The 23,106-nt window shown below is 43.6% G+C and overlaps 1 protein-coding gene across 2 annotated transcripts in view; it reads right to left on the reverse strand.

The window, feature by feature from the left end:
- Positions 1–22,564, reverse strand: part of LOC146670566 (mitogen-activated protein kinase kinase kinase 12-like) — a 33,576-nt gene extending 11,012 nt beyond the window's left edge. Inside the window, exons 1-5 of one of the 2 annotated variants that reach the window (XM_085407569.1) lie at positions 22,431–22,564; positions 5,420–5,603; positions 3,071–3,597; positions 634–817; positions 253–444 (exon numbers count right to left, since the gene is read on the reverse strand). In XM_085407569.1, coding sequence (XP_085263695.1) covers positions 253–444; positions 634–817; positions 3,071–3,563 — 869 coding nt within the window. In that variant the 5' untranslated portion in view covers positions 3,564–3,597; positions 5,420–5,603; positions 22,431–22,564. The remainder of the gene's footprint in view (positions 1–252; positions 445–633; positions 818–3,070; positions 3,598–5,419; positions 5,604–22,430) is intronic. The other variant, XM_085407570.1, reaches the window with a different exon arrangement.
- Positions 22,565–23,106: the final 542 nt, after the last annotated feature.

Consider the following 23,106-nt stretch of genomic DNA (forward strand, 5'->3'; position numbering starts at 1 on the left):
AAGTCTGAAATATGACAAAAACCTCTCCTAGTAGGTTTTCAAAGGGTAAAGCATTAACATTTGTGGGTTATTTAAAACAAACAGAATGGAGAAAGACCCACTTCTGTTATTTTTCTTTTAATCTAGAAGTCACTGCATCTCTTTCATTGCTTCTTCACCCTTCCACTGTTTCTATAATGCACTAAAACGTAAATTAAAAAAAATTAAACTTAGATGTATATATAAAAAGAAAAAGAAAAAGAAAAAGCTCACTTGGGTGATTTGAGGTCTCTGTGGATGATTTTGTGGAGGTGAAGATAGTTCATGCCTCCAGCGATGCCCATGGCCCAGTCCATGAGCAGGGATGGCGTGATCTTCCTCCCTGCTCTCAGCACCTCGTACAGCTGTCCCTGGGCGCAGTACTCCATGATGATACAATAACAAGGAGCCTGGGTACAGATACCTCTGACAGAGTAAAGAAAGGTTATGTTTGAATTTGCAATGTTTGCCGTTACAAATGTAGACAAATGAAAGCTTAAGTGCCCAAATGTTCATCTTATTCCATCAAAGAACATTCTTCCTATTCAAAATGACTGAAACCATTATTGATAGCCTCTCTATTTCCACCTAAGCCAAGTGATCACATCTGCTTACTTGAAGGTGATGATGTTGGGATGTTTGAGCTTCCGCAGGTGCTTGATGTCTGTCTCTTTGATGTTCCGCACTTTCTTCACAGCCACTTCCTGGCCGTGCAATCTACCGAGGAAGACGGCGCCCTGGGCTCCGCTGCCCACCCACTGCAGGTCCGATATCTCCTCGAATGGGACTTCCCACTCCTCTGAAGCCAGAAAAAAAAAAGCGCATATAGAAGAAAGGAATGGTTTCACTAATGTCTACTGACATGTTTTGTCATGCTGAATGATGAAACTCTGCTGCAAAATGATGCTTGAAAGTAGCTGCAGGTCTTTGTTTGGTGATGTTGAAAAGTCAGCCTGGCTACCAGACTATGGGACATTTGATGTGACACAGATTAGGCCCCTTGTGTCGTTTGTCTAATATACTTTAAAATCTCAGCAGCTTTTAAACTGATATGTATTCTCTCTAATGAATGAGTAATAGGGACCTTAATGATTCCCTGACAACTTCTCTTTGTGGTTCAAAGTGGGTCGCTGAGACATTGCTACAAGTTTTCAAGGTGACACATCCTCGAAACACTGGGGATCCCCCCACTTTTTGTCTGGTTTGTGTGTTTTTAGCATCCTTACTAAGCGATATATGTGGTAAACATGACATTTGCTAAACATCAGTGTTTACACTGCTGTGTGTAAGTACAGCAAACATAAAACACCAAAAAGACCGAGTATAAACCCAAACCTGCTAACACGTGAAACATCCAGCATCATTACAGTCGCTGGCGTGCTGCAACGAAAGGCTAAACCCGTTAGAGTAAAATCTCAAAACGGAATCCCCAGTTGATATCTTGTTCTGCTGTTGAACCTCACCTTAACCTAAGCCTGGGGTGTGCAGGCAGACAGACATAAAGCTCTAATCTCCTGCGGTTAATTCTCTCTCAGCCTCTTAAATCCTCCTTAGTGCCATTGTGGGGCTGACGCAAAACAGGGGTCCAGCGCTCGGGAGGGGGCTGGAAGAGGGAGGGAATTTCAGAGTCTGAATGTGGATGTATGGTGAACGGGAGGTGGTTGGATAGCACTCGTGTGTGTGTGTCTGTGTGCAAAGAGAAAAGATGGGAGGGGGATTCCCCACCGGTCAGCAGGGGTCCATGTGGCTGAAGACAGACTGTTAATAGAGAGAAGATAGACAGCCTACCCTGCTGCTGTTTTTAACCCGGGGAAAGAAGCTTCAGACACATTTATCATATTAATAAGGATGAAATGAATGATTAATGCCGGTGATTGATTGTGGGCTCAGTCTCTAATGAGCCCCTCAAATTTTCCTCAATAAAGACATGAAGCCACATCTGATAAACCAGAATCTCCGTGTGTCTTTGTTTCATTTGAAACAAAAAAAAAGAGGGGACAATTTAGCGCATTACCAGATACCTTCAGTCCTTCAGAATCAATAGAGGACCAGCTTTTTACAGATATATATTGTTAGTTCCAGTCAATACTGAAAAAAAGAGTCGGTGTTGTTATATAGTGGCTGAGGATTTGGTTACAAAAGGCCCATTTATTTCACTTTTATAATATCCGTTTTGCTCTTATTGGTGTGCGTGAGACTCCCCGTGATGGCGCAGAGAGGAGGGGAACAGCGAGGTGCAGATGGGCTGGGAGTGATAACAGCACGGGATGAAAAGGAGAGGAAGGGAGACAATGAGGGATGGAAAAAGGAGGGGAGGAGAGGGGATACGTGGAAGTCAAATGGATGATAAAACATCAGAAGGCAATAAAGATGAGGAGAAGTGTAAAGCTGCCACCTTGGTGCCTGATGTCTGATGCTCTATTTATTTCATCAACTTTTGTTTTTGGCACCTTATATGACTTTATGCGTTTATGTCAGCGGCAGATATGAAATGTTTCTATTTGCGGACGTGTTTATGTGTGCACGCGTTCATCCTCATGCGTGTGTCAGGTTTGTGTTAATAGAGATGAGAGGCGCAGGGTCAGAGCATGGCCATGCATAATTCATGAGGCAGATTTGGCAGAGGGGTCTCAGGGGAGCCCTGCGCTATTGTAGTGGCTGCACACATAAACAACACAGCGTCACAGGGAGCTAGTTTCACTGTGGGGGTGGTAGTGGGTGGTGGGCACGAGCAGGAAAAAGGATGGGGGGGGGGAATATCAGGGGAAAATAAGCCCTTTACAGCTCTGATAGAGTCTCCCTCGCTGGCTGCAGCTCGTTCATGTCAGGAAGGGGTTTGTTTACAACGTGGCCTTTGCGGGAGTCATTTACCTACTGTCTGTTTAATGTAATTAAACTGGGGGATAAGATCATTTAATTAGCATATCAAAGCTTATCATTAAATTTAATTGAGAGCTAGGGGTTGTTTTTTTATTGCAAAAGCAAAAGTGAGAATTCAGGCATATTTGTGTTCAGTCATTTACACTGAAATAAATCTGATGGTTCGACTCACCGTCCAGGTCATGCTTGTGCTCTGTGGAGTAGGCTTTGCCGATCATTGTCCAGACAGGCCGCAGACACCCAAACAACCCCTCCAAAAACCCTCCTCCCCCTCCTGTAGACTGGCACTGTAACCTGGCGTCATTCGCCTGGCTCCTGACCGCACTGCTGTCCATATCCGGTCCCTCTCCCTCCGTCCTTCCAGGACCGCCATCGTGTTCATGGAGTTTCAGGACACTGTTGGCAAAGTGCTCCTGTTGTTCCTCGCAGGGTGTCTGGTTGTGTCCAGTAGTGTGCCCCTCTCTTCCTCCACCCCCGGGTTCCACAGCACCTCCGGTGTCTATGGAGAGGACGTTGCGAAGAACGCACTGGGTTGGGGTCAAGTCCATTTCTGGCGTGCAGGGTGTTTCGGCATCGAGGCGGCGAAAAGACGGAGGATCGGAGAGGGGTGTGTTGAAGCCGGAAAGAGAGGGCGATGGGGCGCGAGGTTCATGCATGAGGGCCATGAGTGACTGTGGTCATCAGAATAACTGAAGAAAACTGGAAAAGAGGGAAAGAAGGGAATTTAAATAAAATAATATGAGTGAAATCAAGATTAAATGAACTCTTTCTGAAAGTTGTCAGTAGTGGCTGATTTTGCAGGAGAGCGTAGTCATCTTTAGCTCCATTTTAAGTAAAAGAAAAAAAAGAAGCTTTGGCTACTATGACGTCATATGTGCAACACAAGTCTGTAGTCTAAGTCTGATAGGCAGACAAAGCACATCTTCCTGAGCCTCTCATCAATATCACCAAACTGCATTTTAAAGGTTTTGACTTCCTCCACAGATACCAAAGGAAAAGATGGAGTTCAAGATCAGAATAAAAATATATAGATACAAAAATCCACAGACAATAATCGTTTTCTGCATTTCTTACAAACACAGACAGGTGTCAGTCCACATGTACCCTGTAGTCGGGAGACTGACATCAACTGGGTAGATGCCAGTCGGTAGATATAAAACACTAAAATGTGAAAAATGGTTATGAGATAAAAGAACATTCTGTCTGCAGCATAATAGCTAAGCCTTCAGTGGAGGGCACAGAAAATAAAGAGACCAACCCCCCGTTCTTAGAATAAACTGACACTGTTAGGTATCACACTGATACAGAGTATTACATGCTTAGCGTTGCATTGCTTTTAGTTCGGCAGGATTAACTCACTGCTGCTCTGTAGTCCTAATGGTGAGACAGCTGTTTATTCACATCTTACTCGAGTGACATTAAAATGGATAAGATTACAAAATAATGAGCAAATTCTGCAGGGTTCGTGAAAGCTGTACATTTTTCCAAGGGCAGCAGCATCTGCACACTCAATGGAGAAGAAAAATGCATTATTTCTCACCAGAGCCTCTTGAAGTAAACCACTCCTTTGATGGACAAGCAACAACAGGATTTACATGCTCGGTAAAACAAGAACACAAGTCAAAATGTTCGTAGTACTATCATCATCATGTTCAAGTTCTTGATAAAGAACCAGCAGAATATGAGGAACAGTCACAGCAATGCAGAGCACAGTTTTGGAGTAGATGGGACAATAAACTTGCACAATAAGAAAACAGGATACTTTTGTTAAAACCCCGAACTTGGAGCTCATCAATTTCCATTTCAGTTATTATGAGATGCACTTCATGCATTTCTACATCAGTCAATTTGGAGGTCAATTTGAGGGAAATTGAGTGAATTACCATTAGACTACATCAACCATCCCACTGTGACACTCCCACTAGAAGTAAAGTGCTGATGTCTGATGAATGAGCTATTAGCCGACTTACCCAAGATGCATATAAACATCCATAATTCCCTGTCCTCAGATTAATCAGAGACTCTGAAACAAGGCAGAGTCAGCCTGGAGATTTCATTATCCAAGAAACTAACAACAAACCCCCAAGTCTGGAAAAACCACCCTCATTATTATGTGATGCACTAAGAGAAACTCAACCACTAAGACACATCTGGTGTACACATCAGTCACATCCGACTGATCCTGCCTCCTAATAGTCCTGCTCCGTTTCTCACTTTCTTTATTTCGAGGTGTCAGCTGCGGGAGCCGCAGGAGCAACTACGGTCTGTTACAGGCCAGCGCATTGTGGATGTATCGGAGGCGCATCATTGCCTCTCCTGGCACCTCCTGCGGTTACGACCCGGAGCGCCAGTGGAGCATCACTGACAGCACTGAAGTTACACTCAAACGCACGATGGCACTTTAAATTGGGGAAAAAAAATAAAAGAAGTAACGTGTTATTTTATGCAAAGACCACCCGCTTCTCCTCATGCTTACCTGCCTAACAACTCGACTGGAAGAAGCCAATTTGACGATTCCTACCTCAATGCCGATAACTGGAGTCCATCGCTGATGACTGCAAAAGATTATTCCTCTCTAGGATTTATTGGTCCTTTCTGATTTTCTCCCTTGTCCTCCTGTCCGTGTATCGAGCATCCGCGCTCAGCCTTCTCTACATCCAGCGCGGGTTTCCAATCGCAGGGCTCTGTGGAGGTCTGTTTTTCTCCTGCGTTAATTTGAAACGATAGAAAACGCAGATATTTTTCCTTGTTTGGGTTGTTTTCTTGATCCTACACCTCCTCCCCCTTTTCAATTCCCCTCTGAGGATGCTGCGATATGCGCACTCCCAGGCAATTTATACGACCGTCTCTCCCAGGCTGTAGTAAACACGAGCGATGGAGAGAGCGAAGCGAGGCTGTGTGGGAGGGAGGGAGCGCTGATGCCCTCCTATCAGAGGAGAAATCTGGAGTGACGAGTGCAGTCCGGTGAGAGACGGGACAACCGCAGGTACACGGGCTCGAGTGAGGCTACTCTTAGAGCAGGGAGGAGGGTCAGCCGGCATGTGAGGTGACCAAAATGATGTCATTCTCAAAGCATGCAGCATTTGACTGGACAGCACCATTTAAATCCCCTCAAAACCTATTAACGCCCTCTGAACAGAGCGCAGAGTAATTGATGGATAATCTGCAGACTCCGTCTGCCACAAAAGGGACACGAAGGAAGGACGTTTTTTTTGTTTGTTTAAAAAAAAAAAAATTATATCATCATCATCTCCAATCTCTCCTGACCCATTTCTGTGAGACAGGACAGCACATGCAGAACCTAAATGGGACTGTCCCCCAGCGTCATTTGTTTCCCTAAGCGACCATAATTAACCTGAATGAAATAAAATATCAAACTAATTTAAACAACTGTCATTTTTTCTAACACAAAGCTCAGCTCTGTTTGAGGAACCACGCCACCAGCAGATAACTGCCTTCACCTTAAATAAAGTTATTATTCAAGGTATTTTCAAGGCCTTGCAGCGTACAGGGCACACATGGTTCTCCAACACCCCAACTATCATACAAACAAGATCCAGGATGCAACAAATGCAAATACATTTTAAACAAAACTAGACTATTAAAAGTACAGAAAGGAGAAACTCTGATGAGGACAAACTTTTTATATTATTTCACAAAAACAGAGTGTCTCCGCTACCTATTGTTCAGAGGGCTTCCTTTAAACTTGCAATCAGATCGGATTTTCAGACTTTTTGTTTTTAACAGTACCAAAAATAAAGAAGTAACACTTGCAACATTTTAACCATATCCAATCCATTTTTTCCCAGGATGTTTCAGGATTTTGTCAAGCCATTTCATGGGAATATTGACACTGAACAACAACATTACAACTTAAAACTGCCGACATTTAGAGAAATGCTGCAAGATGAATAATTTGTGTAAACAGTGGAGAACCTCCAGCTAAAAAGCATAAAGGGCCGTGAAACAGCTGAGGATGCTGTGGGTGAGCTTTGTCTTTACTGAGAGTGTAAATGGTTGTAGCTACATGACCCTTTTGAGTGGTAAATCCAAATCCAGCCCTTATCTCCCAGATTAAGCCCGTGCTGGGCTTAAATCCATAACGATGACCTCATTGTGCCGCTTGTACACAGTAGGGAAATCCTAGCTAGCGCATAGACAATCCACGGAGAGACCTGAAAACCACTCACAAACACGAGTATTCTCCACTTTCTCCTCCTACTAATGAATGCTGTATGAAGTCACGATGAAAAAAAGATCACTGTGCCGGCTCAGTTTGATGCCCCTCATGAAATCTGAGCAAGGAGAAACTGATTGCTTCTGTTTTCATTTATTCATCTTTGAGTCATTCTGTGCTACCCGAATCCTCGCCAAGTGAAAACAAGACACGTTTTCATTTTTTTTAAAGCTTGAAATAAGATTTGTAATAAAGAAGTAGACTGAAAACAAGAGTTCTTTTATAATTCTGTCCATCAAAGGGGACCAAGAGCAATAGCAAACTAATACTGGGCCTATTAACAATTTAATAACTAACACAGTCAGACTCTGTGAGAGACTAAATTATCCTTTTCAGTACTTCTAAATATTTAATTACTTTATTTTGATAGTAATTTTTAATGCTTTTCATTTTCAAATGTGAAGGAGCATTATCTCATAGCTTACTCTCCCAAATGAACATTCAAAACACCCTTGCCAAAAAGTAGTTTATGAATGTTTCATTTGGGTTTTAATATCACATGAAGGAGAAACTGTGGGCTTTGCAAGGAAAACTCAGTAGCTTTAATCAGTCTTGCTATTTTATGAAATCCCCATCTACAATCCTCTTCTCACTGTGTCTTAAGGCGGTCTGAATAGAGAAGCACACTCTGTTTTTTTCCTCTATTTCAATCTTTTTGCGTTAAAACTTTCTTCATGATTTATTCAGTGGACCTTGTAGTTGCAGGAAGGCCTCTCGTCAGTGATGTTCAGGCCTCTAAGGATTAACGCTGCTGCCTCTGATGTCCACCAATGCAGCTTCAGCTCCTGTTGAGGTAACTCCACCAGAAACAAGAACAGAAGTAACGCTGAAGGGTATCGCGTGTTTTAGATACAAGCCGTCAGCCTGCACAGTGACAGCTTTTAAGAACGATACTCGATGGGGATCCCATTTACTTTTAAAATAATTACACAATAGATTTGGAATTCAGATTGCCTGGCAAATTACACCTCCAGAACGTAAACTCTTTCTGCATATATATATTAAAACGAAAATCAAACTTCTAAAGAGCAGTTGGACTACTGTGGAGGTACTGTGGCGTCCATCCAAAAAGCTGATGTAAAAATGCAGCATTGTTTGGCAACATGTATCATAATCTGTAGGAGGGAATTAAGAGACTCCTGCAGTGAAGAATGTCAAGAGGAATGTCATGTGTGTGCATGTGCGCATGCACGGCTCTGCTGCTGAATATACAGTATGTTTTTTGAGGCCTCGTGCCAAGTGGACACAGATTGTCCAAGTCCGGTTAGCAGGAAGGTGGTAGGGTATACGTGTGTGTGTGTGGCGGGATGTAGACTAGAGAATGAGGGGGAGGGTTGCTTCTGGCTTACTTGAAAGGCTATTTATGGATCCTCATCGAGAGGCCCTTGTGTTACTCATTGTTACTTTCACTCACACGTAGCTGAATAGGTGGCTCATCATTAAAGCTCACTCAACTCTGCTGCTGAAGGCAAAGTTGAACATAAGAAGCAAAGATGATTTTCACTTTGCTTCATCATCGTGTTGACTGGAAGCCAACAGCAGAGCGGCAGACATTTTTGGAGTTTTCTAATGACTGAAGAAAGATGTGTGTCTGCATTTTTGTGCACCTGTGCCAATGTGCACTGCGGAGTGACTTCTTCCCGTTTGTTGGGGGAGGCTGATATTGGACAGCACTTTCATTAATCAGGTTGTCAGTACTGTTTGCTTCATCCATATTGTATGTCGATGGGATTCATTAAGATTGGCACCAACCAGCATTGATGTGCGATGGGAGGGTGTTGCAAGTGGGTGGGGGGAGTCTCCATCCCAACAAGATGATCTCACCTCCTGTCTGCAGCTCAGGAAAAAAAAAAAAAACCAAAAAAAAAAAAAACCAGCTTTCATTCATGAAGTCCATCCATTCACACATGCGCGTGCTCAGACACGTGCACACAAACACACACACATACAACCCAACGTGTCTCCTAATGGGATGCCGAGGAGACAGTTGTGCCAATGAGGCAATATTCAGGTGAGATCACTGCCGGATGCCGTGGCTCCTCTTTCCATTTCAAAACTCTAAAGGATGTGTGTTTGATACTGTTATAGACAGTGTTGTTGTTAATGTATGTTTGGGGGCGTTGAACCCCGGAACCTTCAGAGGTTTTTCAGGGTTCTCCCTGCCGGAATGTTATGTGTGGGACAGTTTCCTGTATGTGTGCGACTAGCTGTGGTTGTTTCTAAAAGTGGTCAGTAAACGTCCTAAAACTGGCACTTGAGTTTCCGAGCATTTTTGTCCTGAGGTTATAACACCTTTTTGGCGACGAGGATAAAAGCCGAACGCGGACAGTTTTGAGTTTTTGCTACGGATTTTGCAGTCGGACTACCACTTCGCATCTATGGCTACGATCGGATCGCTCACGGAGTTTGCCGAGGGAGACGGCGACTGGATTGAATATGTCGAGAGGCTTGAACACTTTTTCTTGGCAAACGACATTTCGGACGAAGAAAAAAAAAAGGTCAGTTCTTCTCAGTGCGTGTGGAGCGAGGACCTACAAGTTGATACGTAACCTGACGACGCCTCGGAAGCCCGGGGACTTCAGTTTCAAAGAACTGGTGACGTTGGTGCAAAATCATCACTGCCCGAAACCCTCCGTGATTGTTCAGCGGTTCAAATTCCACACTCATTCACACAAGCCGGGAGTTTCGGTGGCTGCGTATGTGACGGAGCTGAGACAGCTATCGGAGCACTGTGAGTTTGGAGGCGTGCTGGATGACATGCTCCGCGACAGGTTGGTGTGTGGTATAAATGATGATGGCATGCAGCGTCGGTTGTTGGGGGAGCCCACACTGGACTTTAAGAAAGCTTTGGAAATTGCTCAGGCAATAGAAACGGCAGCTAATAACACTAAAGACATTCGGAAAGCTAACAACAATATGCACTCAACCGAGGTGCATCATGTATCTCGGAGTGTGAGGGGCAAACTGAGGGAGCTTTTGGAGTGTTACCGGTGTGGGGGGGCACACTTTGCCAAGGACTGTGTTTTCAAAGACAGTACCTGCCATAACTGCAAGAAAAAGGGGCACTTAGCCAAGAAATGCAGGGGCACTAAGGAGAAATCAAAGAAGGAATGGAAGACAAAACACAAACTAAACACTCATCACCTGCAGGGCATGGCGCCTGAGGAGGATGAGTGTGTTTTCAACATGTTTAATCTGGTTGGCTTTAATAAGTGCTGTGCGGAGCCCATCTATGCCACTATCCAGGTAAATGGGAAGGAGCTACAAATGGAGGTGGATACAGGGGCTTCAGCTTCGGTGATCAGCCAAGCCACCTACCACAGCTTGTGGCACTCGGGCGGGGCACCAGCCCTCCAAGCGACTGAGATAAGCCTTAGACAGTACACAGGTGAATGCATTCCCCTGCTTGGTGCTATAGAGGTGCATGCAGCATATCAGGGTCAAGAAGCTGCAGCAACACTGCTGGTGGTGAAAGGGGAGGGGCCTAGTCTGCAGAAAATCCGCCTGAACTGGAGGGAAATCAGGTATGTAACGGTAATAGCAGAGTTACTGGGAAAGTATGCAGATGTGTTCAAGAATGAATTGGGCACTCTCCGGGGCACCACTGTGAAGCTGTGTGTGGACCCTTTTGCCCGGCCACGCTTTTTCAAACCACGCACTGTACCATACGCCATGAAGGCCAAGGTGGAAGCAGAGTTGGAGAGACTACAACAGATAGGGGTCATTGAGCCAATAGAGTTCTCGGACTGGGCAGCCCCGATCGTACCAGTGTTGAAAGAGGACGGAGGGGTGCGTATATGCGGTGATTACAAACTGACAGTGAACCAAGCCTCTCAGCTCGACGCCTACCCTCTGCCTCGAGTGGATGACCTTTTTGCCACACTGGCGGGTGGTCGGACATTCACAAAGTTGGATATGAGTCATGCTTACCAGCAGTTGCTGCTGGATGAGGAATCAAAAAAATATGTGACAATAAACACACACAAGGGGCTGTTCAAGTACAACCGCCTGGTGTTTGGCGTTGCATCCAGTCCGGCTATCTTTCAGCGCACTATGGACAATCTTCTGCAAAACATTCCTGGTGTTGCTGTTTACTTGGATGACATTTTAGTTACAGGTAAAACAGAAGAGGAGCATCTGCGTAACCTTGAGCAGGTGTTGAAGAAGCTCTCAGAAGCTGGGTTGCGTTTGAAGCGCAGTAAGTGTGTTTTCCAAGCCCCTAGCGTGACATACCTGGGTCATCGCATTTCTGCACAGGGCCTGTCCCCACTGGAAGAGAAAGTGAGGGCAGTAAAAGAAGCCCCGAGTCCAAAGAATGTAGCTGAACTAAGATCATTCTTGGGCTTAGTGAACTATTATGGGAAGTTTTTGCCTGACCTCTCCAGCATGCTTGCTCCCCTGTACGGGCTGCTGCACAAAGACAGTCAGTGGAGGTGGTCCCAAGCACAGGAGAAGGCCTTCAGACAGGTAAAAGAACTGTTACAATCGGCACCACTCCTGGTGCATTTTGATCCGGAGAAGGAGGTGGTCCTGTCCTGTGATGCCTCCCCGTATGGCATAGGAGCTGTTCTTTCCCATCGTATGGAAGAGGGGGAAGAGAAACCGGTCGGATATGCGTCACGCACGCTCACAGCAGCAGAAAAGGGCTATTCACAGCTTGAGAAGGAAGGCTTAGCAATAGTTTTTGCTGTGAAACGTTTTCATCAGTACCTGTATGGCCGCCCATTTACTGTTGTTACAGACCATAAGCCCCTCCTGAGTCTCTTTAGTGAAACAAAAGGCATCCCACCCATGGCTTCAGCCCGGGTTCAGCGCTGGGCATTAACATTGTCGGCATACCAGTATCGCATTGTTTATAAGGCGGGACCTGAAAATGCGAATGCAGATGCTTTCAGCCGCCTCCCCCTCCCGGAAGTCCCCGACCAGTCGAACTTGCCCCCAGAAACTGTGTTTTTGCTGGACAAGCTGGCGAACTCTCCGGTCTGTGCTAAAAACATCAAAGCATGGACTGAACGGGATCCAGAGTTATCTCGGGTTAAACAGTGGCTGTTGCAGGGCTGGCCAGCAACAGTGGAGCAAGATCAGCTCAAACCGTATGCCAAGCGTCAGCAGGAGCTCAGTGTTCAAGAGGGCTGCATCCTGTGGGGTTCCCGAGTCATTATTCCGCCTCCAGGTCGGTCACAGATCATTGAAGTGTTGCATGAGGCTCATCCAGGGATTTCTCGGATGAAAAGTCTGGCAAGGTCATTCGTGTGGTGGCCGGGAATGGACAGTGCCTTGGAAGACAAGGTAAAAGCCTGTTCTCAATGTCAGTCAAACCAAAAAATGCCACCACCTGCCCCACTCCACCCATGGGAGTGGCCTGGCCGTCCATGGTCCAGGCTTCATCTAGCTTTTGCCGGCCCCTTTTTGGGCCACATGTTCCTGGTGTTGGTGGATGCGCATTCAAAATGGCTGGATGCCCACATAATGCCGACCATCACAGCCCCAGTCGTCGCAGACACACTCCGGAGAATCTTTGCAACACATGGATTACCAGAGGCAGTGGTCACGGACAATGGGCCCACGTTCACAAGTGGGGTTTTCCAAGAATTTATGGAGAGAAATGGGATCCGACATATCTGCACAGCACCCTACCACCCTGCCTCTAATGGCTTAGCGGAGCGCGCCGTGGAGACGCTGAAAGACGGTCTAAAAAAAATGCCAGGTCTTTCCATAGAAAAGAGGCTCTGCCGTTTCCTGTTTCAGTATCGCATCACGCCTCATACAACCACAAGCTTGTCCCCAGCGGAGTTGCTGATGGGGAGGAAGCCCAGATCTCATCTGGACCTTCTTCGCCCAGATGTGGGAGCCAGAGTCGCCCAGTCACAAGGTGGGCAGAAGGTGAGACATGATCTACATGCCAGAGGCTGTGTTTTCAGGCAGGGAGACTGTGTATATCAAAAACTTTACGGGTGGCTCACGGTGGCTGCCTGGCGTCATTCACCACAGTTCAGGGCCAGTATCTTTTGTGGTGGAGTTGTTGGATGGCAGACAAGTTTGCAGGCACAAGGATCGATCATGTGAGAGCCCGCACGGATGGAGCTGAGAAGAGGGCTCAGAGTGGTTCGCACGCACATGGTGGAGACAGGGCTGTGGACATTGTGGGGCCTCAGAGTGGTTCACCCGAAGGGGAAGTCGTGTCAGCAGCCCCTGAGATCGGGATTGGTTCTTCAGTATCACCAGAAGGGCTGGTGGAGCAATCTAAGTCACCTGAGCCGAACCCGGTCACAGGAGCTCAGCAGGCTCCTAGCCTAGAGAACCCAGCAGCAGGACTGAGAAGGTCAAAGAGGCAGCACAAGCCCCCTGATAGACTGAATTGTTAAAATAATGTGGTGTTGAATTCTCCCTCTCTTTTTGTACTTATGCATAATTGCTATGTTGTGGGTTTTTGCTTAAGGGGGGGGGAAGTGTTATAGACAGTGTTGTTGTTAATGTATGTTTGGGGGCGTTGAACCCCGGAACCTTCAGAGGTTTTTCAGGGTTCTCCCTGCCGGAATGTTATGTGTGGGACAGTTTCCTGTATGTGTGCGACTAGCTGTGGTTGTTTCTAAAAGTGGTCAGTAAACGTCCTAAAACTGACCACTTAGAGAGGGAACAAAAACAGTGGAAACTAATGTGCGACAAGCAAGCAGTTGTTTACACATCCAGTAAACAATGAACACCATTAATGTCTTATTGCACATTTTTGATCTCTTATAACTACATGCCACAAGACGTTTCACCAGCTGTGACTGTTTTCTATTTGTCACCAGTCTGACTGAAAATTCACTGTCTGCTGAACGATACTGTGAGAATTACCAGAATGAACCAAAACAAATCTGAAATTAGTCGTAAGGCTCGATGAAGTTAAGCTAAGTTGGTGATTCAGGTGATTTCCTTCAGGTTTAACATTGTGACAGATCCCTTTTCACAAAATTTGGCATATTTAATCTTTATATACTGTTCATATTTCAAGACCTCACAACAGTTGGTAACATTTTTGGCCCAAATCACAAATTTCCCCATACTATACTTAATTTTAAACTGCAGGTCTACTTGGAGTGTCTAAATAGCCACTGTCATACTAATAAATTGATTATTAATCCTTTATTGACCTTTCAGAGGCAGGTAAAGTTTCTTTTTGAGGTTTTACAATGCTTATTTTTGAGAAAAGGCATCCGAAGTACACCAAAGTGCTTTCCAGTAAAATCATGATACAGATAAAAATCACAATATAAAATATAAATTACAGATATAAATAAAATATACGTATAACCATCAGGCTGCATCCACACTGGAAGTGATTCACGGTGACGTAGTAAGTCATTCACTTGCTACGTCGCTGTGCTACCATCACCGGTGGTTATTTTGTGACTGAGGGCAAAATTACCGACGATGAAGCCAAGTGGGCGGGACCTAAGATCCATTTTTCTGGATAGTGCTGGATACCAATGACTGACATATGACTTGGTAGTAAATACATTAGGGGGTTACCTAGGCAACTGGAGCCTGGAATGTCTGCAAATAACCAGCCTATGCTTCAAAACGATAAGTGGAGAGAATTGCTTCCAGTGTACGCAAGCTTTACAACAACTAAATGCTGCTGTGTCATTAAAAAAAAAAAAATCTTCCTAACTATCATCTACAATACTGTGCATACGTCTTGAGCCACCACTAGTTTCTTTATGTTTTGCTTCCAAGATATCGGGCTTTGTTGCTCTTGAGCAACAGGCCAAATTACACAAGAACTGGACTGAAAATAAGAAGGAATGCGGTCAGGTGAGACTTCCAGCTGTGAGTGTCTACAGTCATCTGTAAAACACAGTGGAGACACTCATGGTTTGGGCTTCATTTTAGTCAGTGGTGTTGGGGAGATCAAATTATGAACACAGAAATGTAACATTAGATTTTTATCCACAATGCAGTATCATCTGCAATGCATCTGATTGACAACAGTTACATTTTACAGCAATGACAATGATTCCAAACACCCTGCCAATGCATATGCAAAGCATACCTGAACAGAAAAACACAATGTAACACTATCGGTCATGGACTGGCCTCCCCAGAGTCCTGACCTCGACGATATTGAAAGTGTAGAATCATCTTGACAAAGGAGTGAAACAAAAGGCAGAAACATCCAAAGAAGAGTTTTAAATGTCCTCCAGGAAGCTTCATAAGAGAGTTCAGGGTGTGTTAAAGAATAACAGTGCTCATACCAAATATTCACTCTTCAGCTTATTAGAATTGTGCAGACTATGTTTTTGACTTAAATACCGTATTCGCATTTATGTTTGCACGTTTCAATAAATTGCTGCAACTTTTCCTAGCAAAATATAAAAAAATGAGGGGTGGCTCAAGACAATAGCTATACTTACAATACAACATAAAAATATTCAGAGCAGTGGTAAGCAACCATTCAAGGTAAGTTCTTACTGAAGCAGCAACTCAGGTGTCTTTATAATCTTATTACTCTCCGACTCCTCTTTAAATCTCAGCTAGCTTTCAAACTCCAATTCCATCTACACTAAAAGTTGAACATTTTGACTTGGAAACCCACAACCCCAAAACAAACAAACAAAAACCTGCACTTGTTGCAACAGAGCATCACTGATGTTCATGTTAGAGTCACGTGGTCACTGGATTCATCTCAGTCTGCTATTCGCTGCCTTTTCGTTCCGTCGTTGGTCTCCACCAACTCTGTGTGAAATCCCTGGCCATTTAGCAGCTTCATGCATGACTATGCTCACTAGTTAGGTGTTACGTTGCTGTTTGATGCTGGTCAGATGGCGTACAGTGGATTTGAAAACAAGAACAGCATAGAAGGATCTGTCACAAACACACCCTTTCACATAGATAGCCAAGTTATCCATGGTCATTATTAACAGTCATGTAAATACACAGTATAGATTCTTTAAATTCAGAGACCACTATTGTAAATAGGTTTAGGAGGTGTCTTGCACAACTAAGGAAACATAGTTATGTTTTAAAATATGCTAATCCAACATTTAGATCAAGCAATGCTTTGATCTCCAAGGGAGATTAGAGATGTGTCTGATTTCCCTTTGAAACCTCTGCGAAGCGAGAAGGCAGCCAGCCAGCATGCTGCTGAGAGCCTCTGGCAGCGGCCCAGTCAGGAGAGGGTTAATAACAATAAAGGGGAGGTTGGAGAAGCCTTCCTGAAAGTCACATGGTCTGTGCTGGGAAGGGTGGGGTAGGGGGGGGTTAAAAGATTGGAGGGAGGGCTGCTGGAGATGAGAGGGGGAGGAATCTGGAGCATGTTGCCGTAGAAACAGAATCCTCAGTTGGCCAGTGTGAAGTCAGAGGCGTAATTCTGGGTGGTGACTGCAGTTAGATGCTGCTGCTGGTGGTGTGAGGTGGGTGGGTGGATGGGAGGGTGACTCACACTGGAGAACGCACTCTGCATTCTAATGGATGGACACACGTGTATGCACACATACACACACCTTCGTTAGCTATCGTCACCTTCAATTGTCAGTATCTTCTTATCTTAGCATCTCCTCTTTTATCCTGACTTCCTTTGCTAATTTATATAATGGATCAGCGTTATCTCGCTATTTCTGACCATATAATTATTTCATTATGTGCTGGAAAATCCATTAGTATACGTTTTGTTGGCTCTACTTGCATGTGTTGATAAAGGGCATCTATTACGGGGAACTAACTGCTCAGACAGGCAAGTAAACTATAGCCATGTAATTGTTGACGGTATAATTGCACAGCACACGTAGCAATTAAAGTGATAATATGTGTAAACCATGCTCAAGATTATCATTGGATTAACTACACTTCCCAAATACCCTTGGGAGTTTAGCAGCTCACCAGCTGTTAAAGGGGGACTGTTAATAATTATGTTGATGATTTTATGCTGTTTTATTTTTGAGGTGTTTTTTTTCCCTCTCTTTTTGGCTGCAGGGGAGTTAGTTTGTATCTCATTATATGAAGCTTATGTTAATGAACTTTGTCTCTTAGGATGCTGGACAATAACACATAATGTCACGGTCCTGGGTCTTATGACCCAGTGTTTTGAGTTTCAGTTCTTTTGATGTTCATAGTGTATGTTTAAGCTTATCAGGTTTCCTAAGTTTATTTGTTATCATGCCTAAGTGTTTCTAGTTCTTATTATTTCCCCCTCGTGTTCCAACTATGTTAAATCTCCCTTGCCCTTCGTGTGTTTCATGTCTGTTGTCTTATGTTGTTATGTCTGCCTCTCATGTTCCTGTTTCATTTTGGAGAGATCTCGTGTTTTTATATTATGGATTATGTTTTGAGTCCTTTGTGGTACTGTTTCGTGTTTCCCTAGATCTCAGTTATGGTTATCTTAGGTTTTGCTCTTTGGCTTCGTCATATGGCTTCCCTGTGTTCCATGTTATGTCCACTGTGATGGTTTTGTACCATATTTCAGGTTCCTATATTCTGTCTCCCCAGTTGCTGTTAAGTTTGCATGTTTAGAATTCAGTCAGTGTGTTTCCTGTTTTACTTTGAAGGTCCATGTCTCATGTGAGTGTTTCTAGTTTTGCTTCCCTTGCCTCGTCCTGCTTTATTACCCTCAGCTGTTCCTCCATGTGTTCCCACTTCCCCTAATCACCTCCTGTGTATTTAAGTCCTCTGTTTTCAGTGTGTGATTTTCAGGTCGTCTGTTGTCCACGCCATGTTTCCCATGCCATGCTTCCAAGTTTCTTGCCTAGGTTTTTCTTATTGCTTGTTTAGATTCCCCAGTTTAGGTTTGTGTTAATTTTGCTTCAGTTTGCCTCGCCCTTTGTTTGTACCTCTTCTACTAGCCTTATTAAACGGCTCGCCTTTTGTTAACATTTCAAGTTCTGTTCCCTGTTCCTTGGCGTCTGCGTTTTGGGTCCTTTTTCAATTCATACAGTCTGCCCTCGCCAGACTGTGACACATAAGAAGCAATATTAAACAGATACATATTTTCTCAGTGCACAACCTGAATCCTAACATACATATGAATCTGAATTTATACACTAATAAATTAATATTGAAATATTAAATATGAATAATTTAATATTGTGTTTTTAATCTTGAATACAATCAACATTAGGTTGTTTGGATTAACTTTAATCCACAGCTTTAGTCGGTAATGAGACGTGTAGTTTAAAGCATAATATATACGTTATATAAAGGTTTTCACCACACCCCTTTTCTCTTATGTTCACTTTTTAACAAACCAAGCAAAACATCAGATTTTCTACCGATCACAACAGCCACTGCAGTGCTGTAGCACTGCTGGATGTGACGTCCACTTGTCCAATAGCAAATAATGGTCCTTTGATTGAAAGCTGCTTTGGTCTTCCTTTTAAGGAAAGCCAAAGCAGGTTCATTTCCCATCAATGCAGCATGTAAAGCTGGAAGCAGCAGATCACAGGCACTGTGACGTTTTCTGGGTCACCACCCACAACTGTAACTCATGGTTTGAGACAAGCCAATGGGGAACAGTAAAGCTGGGTGGTCAGCAGTATAACGAGGCTGGGTAAGAAAAAAAAAAAACTTAATCTTGTTTATTTGAGTTTTTTGTGACCATGACTCATTTCTTTTCTGGGAACAGGTAGAGGCAGCTGTGCCCCATGCACAAGTCAAGAAACTGGATTTTCTCTTTTTGATTTAAAATTTCCTTTCAGAGATTTGCTGTGATGTTGGCATTGGTAACAATGAAAAAAACCCACATCTGCTTTAATTGTCTGTCCTCAATAGTTACTGTTTCTTCTCGATTGCTTTACGTTAGAAATATAATAACTATAATATAATATAACAAAATAACTCATCTTCTGCGTGTTCTTGCCATGTTGATTGGAAACAAGTTATTCTGAAAGAATAACTTTGGAACCCATTACATTTTGCCAAAAAAGGAGTTCTTGCAAAAGTATTTTTTAATCCATTAATATTAATTTTGCTACAAAGTACAGCACTATGAAAAAGTCTTTCTTTATATTTTACATGTATACTTTCTCTTATATTTTGCATTTTGCACCACACTTGTTTGTATTTTTTAAAAGCGATCTTGATCAATAGTTTTCAGCCTTTCTGACGCTTTTCAAAGTTTTTCTTTGGATGGACATTGGCTGCTTTTTCACTCATTTTCAATCCAGTCCTTGTCCTTGACCATTTTCAAGTTTTTGCTTGCTTGTTTGTTAAATCCCATAATACAAATCACTAAAGCATAAAAATGCACGTAAGATGAACCACTGTTTTATCTACACATAACAGAAAACTTAGCAAAGAACCAATTTTAAATTGTATTATTAGGCACTCGGTTACTTGCAGCCTGTAACAAAGACAGAATTTGTTCCCCTTTCTTTAGTCAAATATGACACTATAGAAAGATTACACTTTTGACAGGCATCCATCTATCCATCCATCTTTTTCCGCCTTATCTGGGGCCGGGTCGCGGGGGCAGCAGCTTAAGCAGAGAAGCCCAGACCTTCCTCTCCTCAGCCACCTCCTATGGCTTATCCGGGGGAACACCAAGGCGTTCCCAGGCCAGCCGAGAGATATAATCTCTCCAGCGTGTCCTGGGTCTGCCCCGGTGCCTCCTCCCGGTGGGACATGCCTGGAACACCTCACCCAGGAGGCATCCTTGTCAGATGCCTGAACCATCTCAGCTGGCTCCTTTTGATGTGGAGGAGCAGCGGCTCTACTCTGAGTCCCTCCCGGATGGCTGAACTTCTCACCCTATCTCTAAGGGAGAGGCCAGCCACCCTTCGGAGGAAGCTCATTTCGGCCGCTTGTATCTGCAATCTCGTTCTTTCGGTCACTACCCACAGCTCGTGGCCATAGGTGAGGGTAGGGACGTAGATCTACCGGTAAATTGAGATCCTCGTTTTTACACCCAGCTCCCTCTTCACCACGACGGACCGGTGCAGCTGCGGCCGCAGCGCCAATCCGTCTGTCGATCTCCGGCTCCCTTCTCCCATCACTTGCGAACAAGACCCCGAGATACTTGAACTCCTCCACTTGGGGCAGGAACTCATCCCGACCCAAAGTGGGCACTCCACCCTTTGCCATTTGACAGGCATGAAATCATATTTTTGCAACAACAAGATGATTCCCAAAGCACTCTTATGCGATGTGACAGAAAACCTGGTGTATCACATCATGAGGTGCAGTGCGTTCTCAAAAAATTTGAGGAGCCTGAATAGGACAATAAAGAAGTGGCAGACCTATAAAACTCTTCTTCAGATGGAAAGTTTTTCCATTTTTCAGCATGATAATGCAGCAGTCACCAAATACACGGGTACATGGGTTATGGTAATTACCTACTTGACCAACTCACACATTAGCTGTATTAAGAATCACTAATTTAACTGAAAAAAGGAGTCCCATAAAACTATGATGGAGTTAGCTCAGGAGTGAGCTGTCCGTGGTACTGTTTAGAGGCTACAAAATCCAAAAGCAATAATGCACCAAATACACTCAGACCTGGCAGCATGGACAGAAATAAGACTATGCTTAAATGTTCACAGGCAAAAACAAAACAAAAACACAACAAAATAACTAAATTCATTGCAAATGTTTAGCCTTGTGATATCCCTCCCAGGGTTTACCCTGCCTTTTGCCCTATGACTATGGATGAACGGACAATTGGACGTTTTATTTTTCCATTTATACTGAAACAGCTGAATGTCTCCTTGGCACAGGATGGTAAATGCCAAAAATTTATTTCTATACATTTTTCTGATCCCAGAAATACACTCATTTAACCTTTTGATCACTGTGCTTTTCCCTGAAATGAGAACATAAAGGATCGGACTGTTTTTTTTCCCACTTTCAAAACAGACTGATAGGCATAACTTCTTAATTAATCCCGTTCTTTCATTCATTCACTTTTAGTACCACACATATAGAATATTTAATAAAGCTCCCTTCTGAATTTTGTTATGAACAATAAGAAGGAGTTGATAGCTAACATTTCTGAACACAAGAATTACATCAGAAAAAATGATGAGAGGTCCCCTACAGCCAGACATTTTCAGTTAGCTGGAGGGTCAGTGGTTACGGGGAATGGTGGTTGGGCTGTTGAAAAGAGTTGTTGACAGGGAAGGGAAATCATCAAAGGGAAGCCCATTGGATATATAACAGTGTATCCTGGAGGATTAAATGAGGAATTGTTGTTGTCCTGTTTTTTACGATTATTATATGTAGTGGATGGGTTCCAAGGACCTCTAGTAAACTGACGTATATTGTTCCATATAATGTTTTTTTAAGGTATTCATGGACTACTAGATGTATATTTGATCTTTCTATTGAATCCGACAGACTGTATCATCTAAGATATTTTGTTCCTGTTATGGGAAAGGTGTTTTTAAATTCATTTCTTCTTTTGTGAGGTTTGGCTTTATATCCAGCTATATATGTGATGTTATGTACGAATAAAAATACGTATACAAATAAATATAAATCCACTACTGAGCAGGTTCCTGTGTGTCCCAGTGCTTTATTGCTGGTGATGTCCACATATGCAGAGGAAAGCCATTGACAGAAGCGCGTCCATTTTTTCTTATTGCCATTTTATACTAAGTAGTTTAACAGCATATAAAATAGTATTATATATGCAATTGTGAGTGCTTAAGTTCTATTAACAGTATGGCAGTTTAATGATTTGGAGGTGAGCACGACGTTTGTTTTTCTTTGTTTTCTGTTTGTCTCATATCCTTTAAATCTCTCCGAGTTGAGCTCCGTTTCTCCGAGACACTTAAAAAAAATCCCTCGTAGTCTTCCATAAAATACAAGTTGTGTATTTTGACGAATAACATCGGGGCTTCAGAGGAAATACATAGAATGATGGAGTGTGGGCGTCGACTTCTTAAGTCCCTTTACAGGAGAAACCCTACACCGGCCTCTCTGTGGACTCCCCCACTCCAAGTCAATGTTTATCGATTTCATTAGGCTGAAATAAAGACTTGCCAATGTGCCCGCTGAACTGGTGATACAGACGATGAAGCAACTTGGTTAAATGACCGAGACACAGCGCCACCTGGTGGTTCTACGTCAGACTAACATCGCAGCAAATATTCTCTGACTGTATTTACCGTTTTAAATGTGTCAGGCTTCATGACTCTTTGTGCCGATATTTGGGGAACATCTGCATTGCAAAGCAGCTGCAGTATGAATTGATGCCAGTGAGACATTTGCGTGCGATCGTTAAAACTGGACAGGAAGAATATATTACCGACATCGGAAGAATGAATGAGGCTCTGCAGGAAGCAGGCTGTGCCTTCATAACGCTAATACAAAAGCCTACCTTTTGCAGGCTTGCTGTTTGGTTTCCGCTGGTAGATCGGTTTGTAAAGCAGGAAAGTGCAGCTGTTTTTCACACGGGAAAGCCCTGAAACCGTGCTACCTCCGTTCAGCCCTGCTGCTACTACTGGGGTCCCATCTGGCTAATTACCTTGTCAATAAACCTTGAAGGTAATACCGCGAGAACGAGAGTTGGGGGTGAGCGCTGATCCTGACCCTCACTAATTATCCCATCCCAATTCCAGCACGGCAGGAAAAACAGTAACTCAAGGTTTCAATATTATTCATGCACGTGTCCATTCATATTAAAAACCTGTCACTGTATTGCAGATTTCATTTAAAAAGGAACAACATTACAGTTTTTGCCCATCAAGGTGTAAAAAACAGTGTAGAACAAAGCTGACCAGGAAAATGTTTATTTGCATTCATATTTATATGTCTTATGCGCATTTCTAATGCACTAACTTTTTTACTGTGCTGAGACTCTTTTGTTGTCACGTGCATCTTTTTTGTTGACATTATCCTTGAGATGGAAAGTTGACAGTGATTGGATGTAATATAGAAAGACACACACCCATGAGCTTTCACACTGCCTGTCAGGACAAACACTAAGCCATCAATCTCCAAAGATGACTTTATCTAACTCTAAACCTTTTCTTGTGTCATCCCAGCAGGAACAG

The sequence above is a fragment of the Rhamphochromis longiceps genome, linkage group LG5 (genome assembly GCF_057381845.1).
Source record: "Rhamphochromis longiceps isolate RC_006_pf linkage group LG5, R_longiceps_female_GT1.1, whole genome shotgun sequence".
NCBI classification, from domain to species: Eukaryota; Metazoa; Chordata; class Actinopteri; order Cichliformes; family Cichlidae; genus Rhamphochromis; species Rhamphochromis longiceps.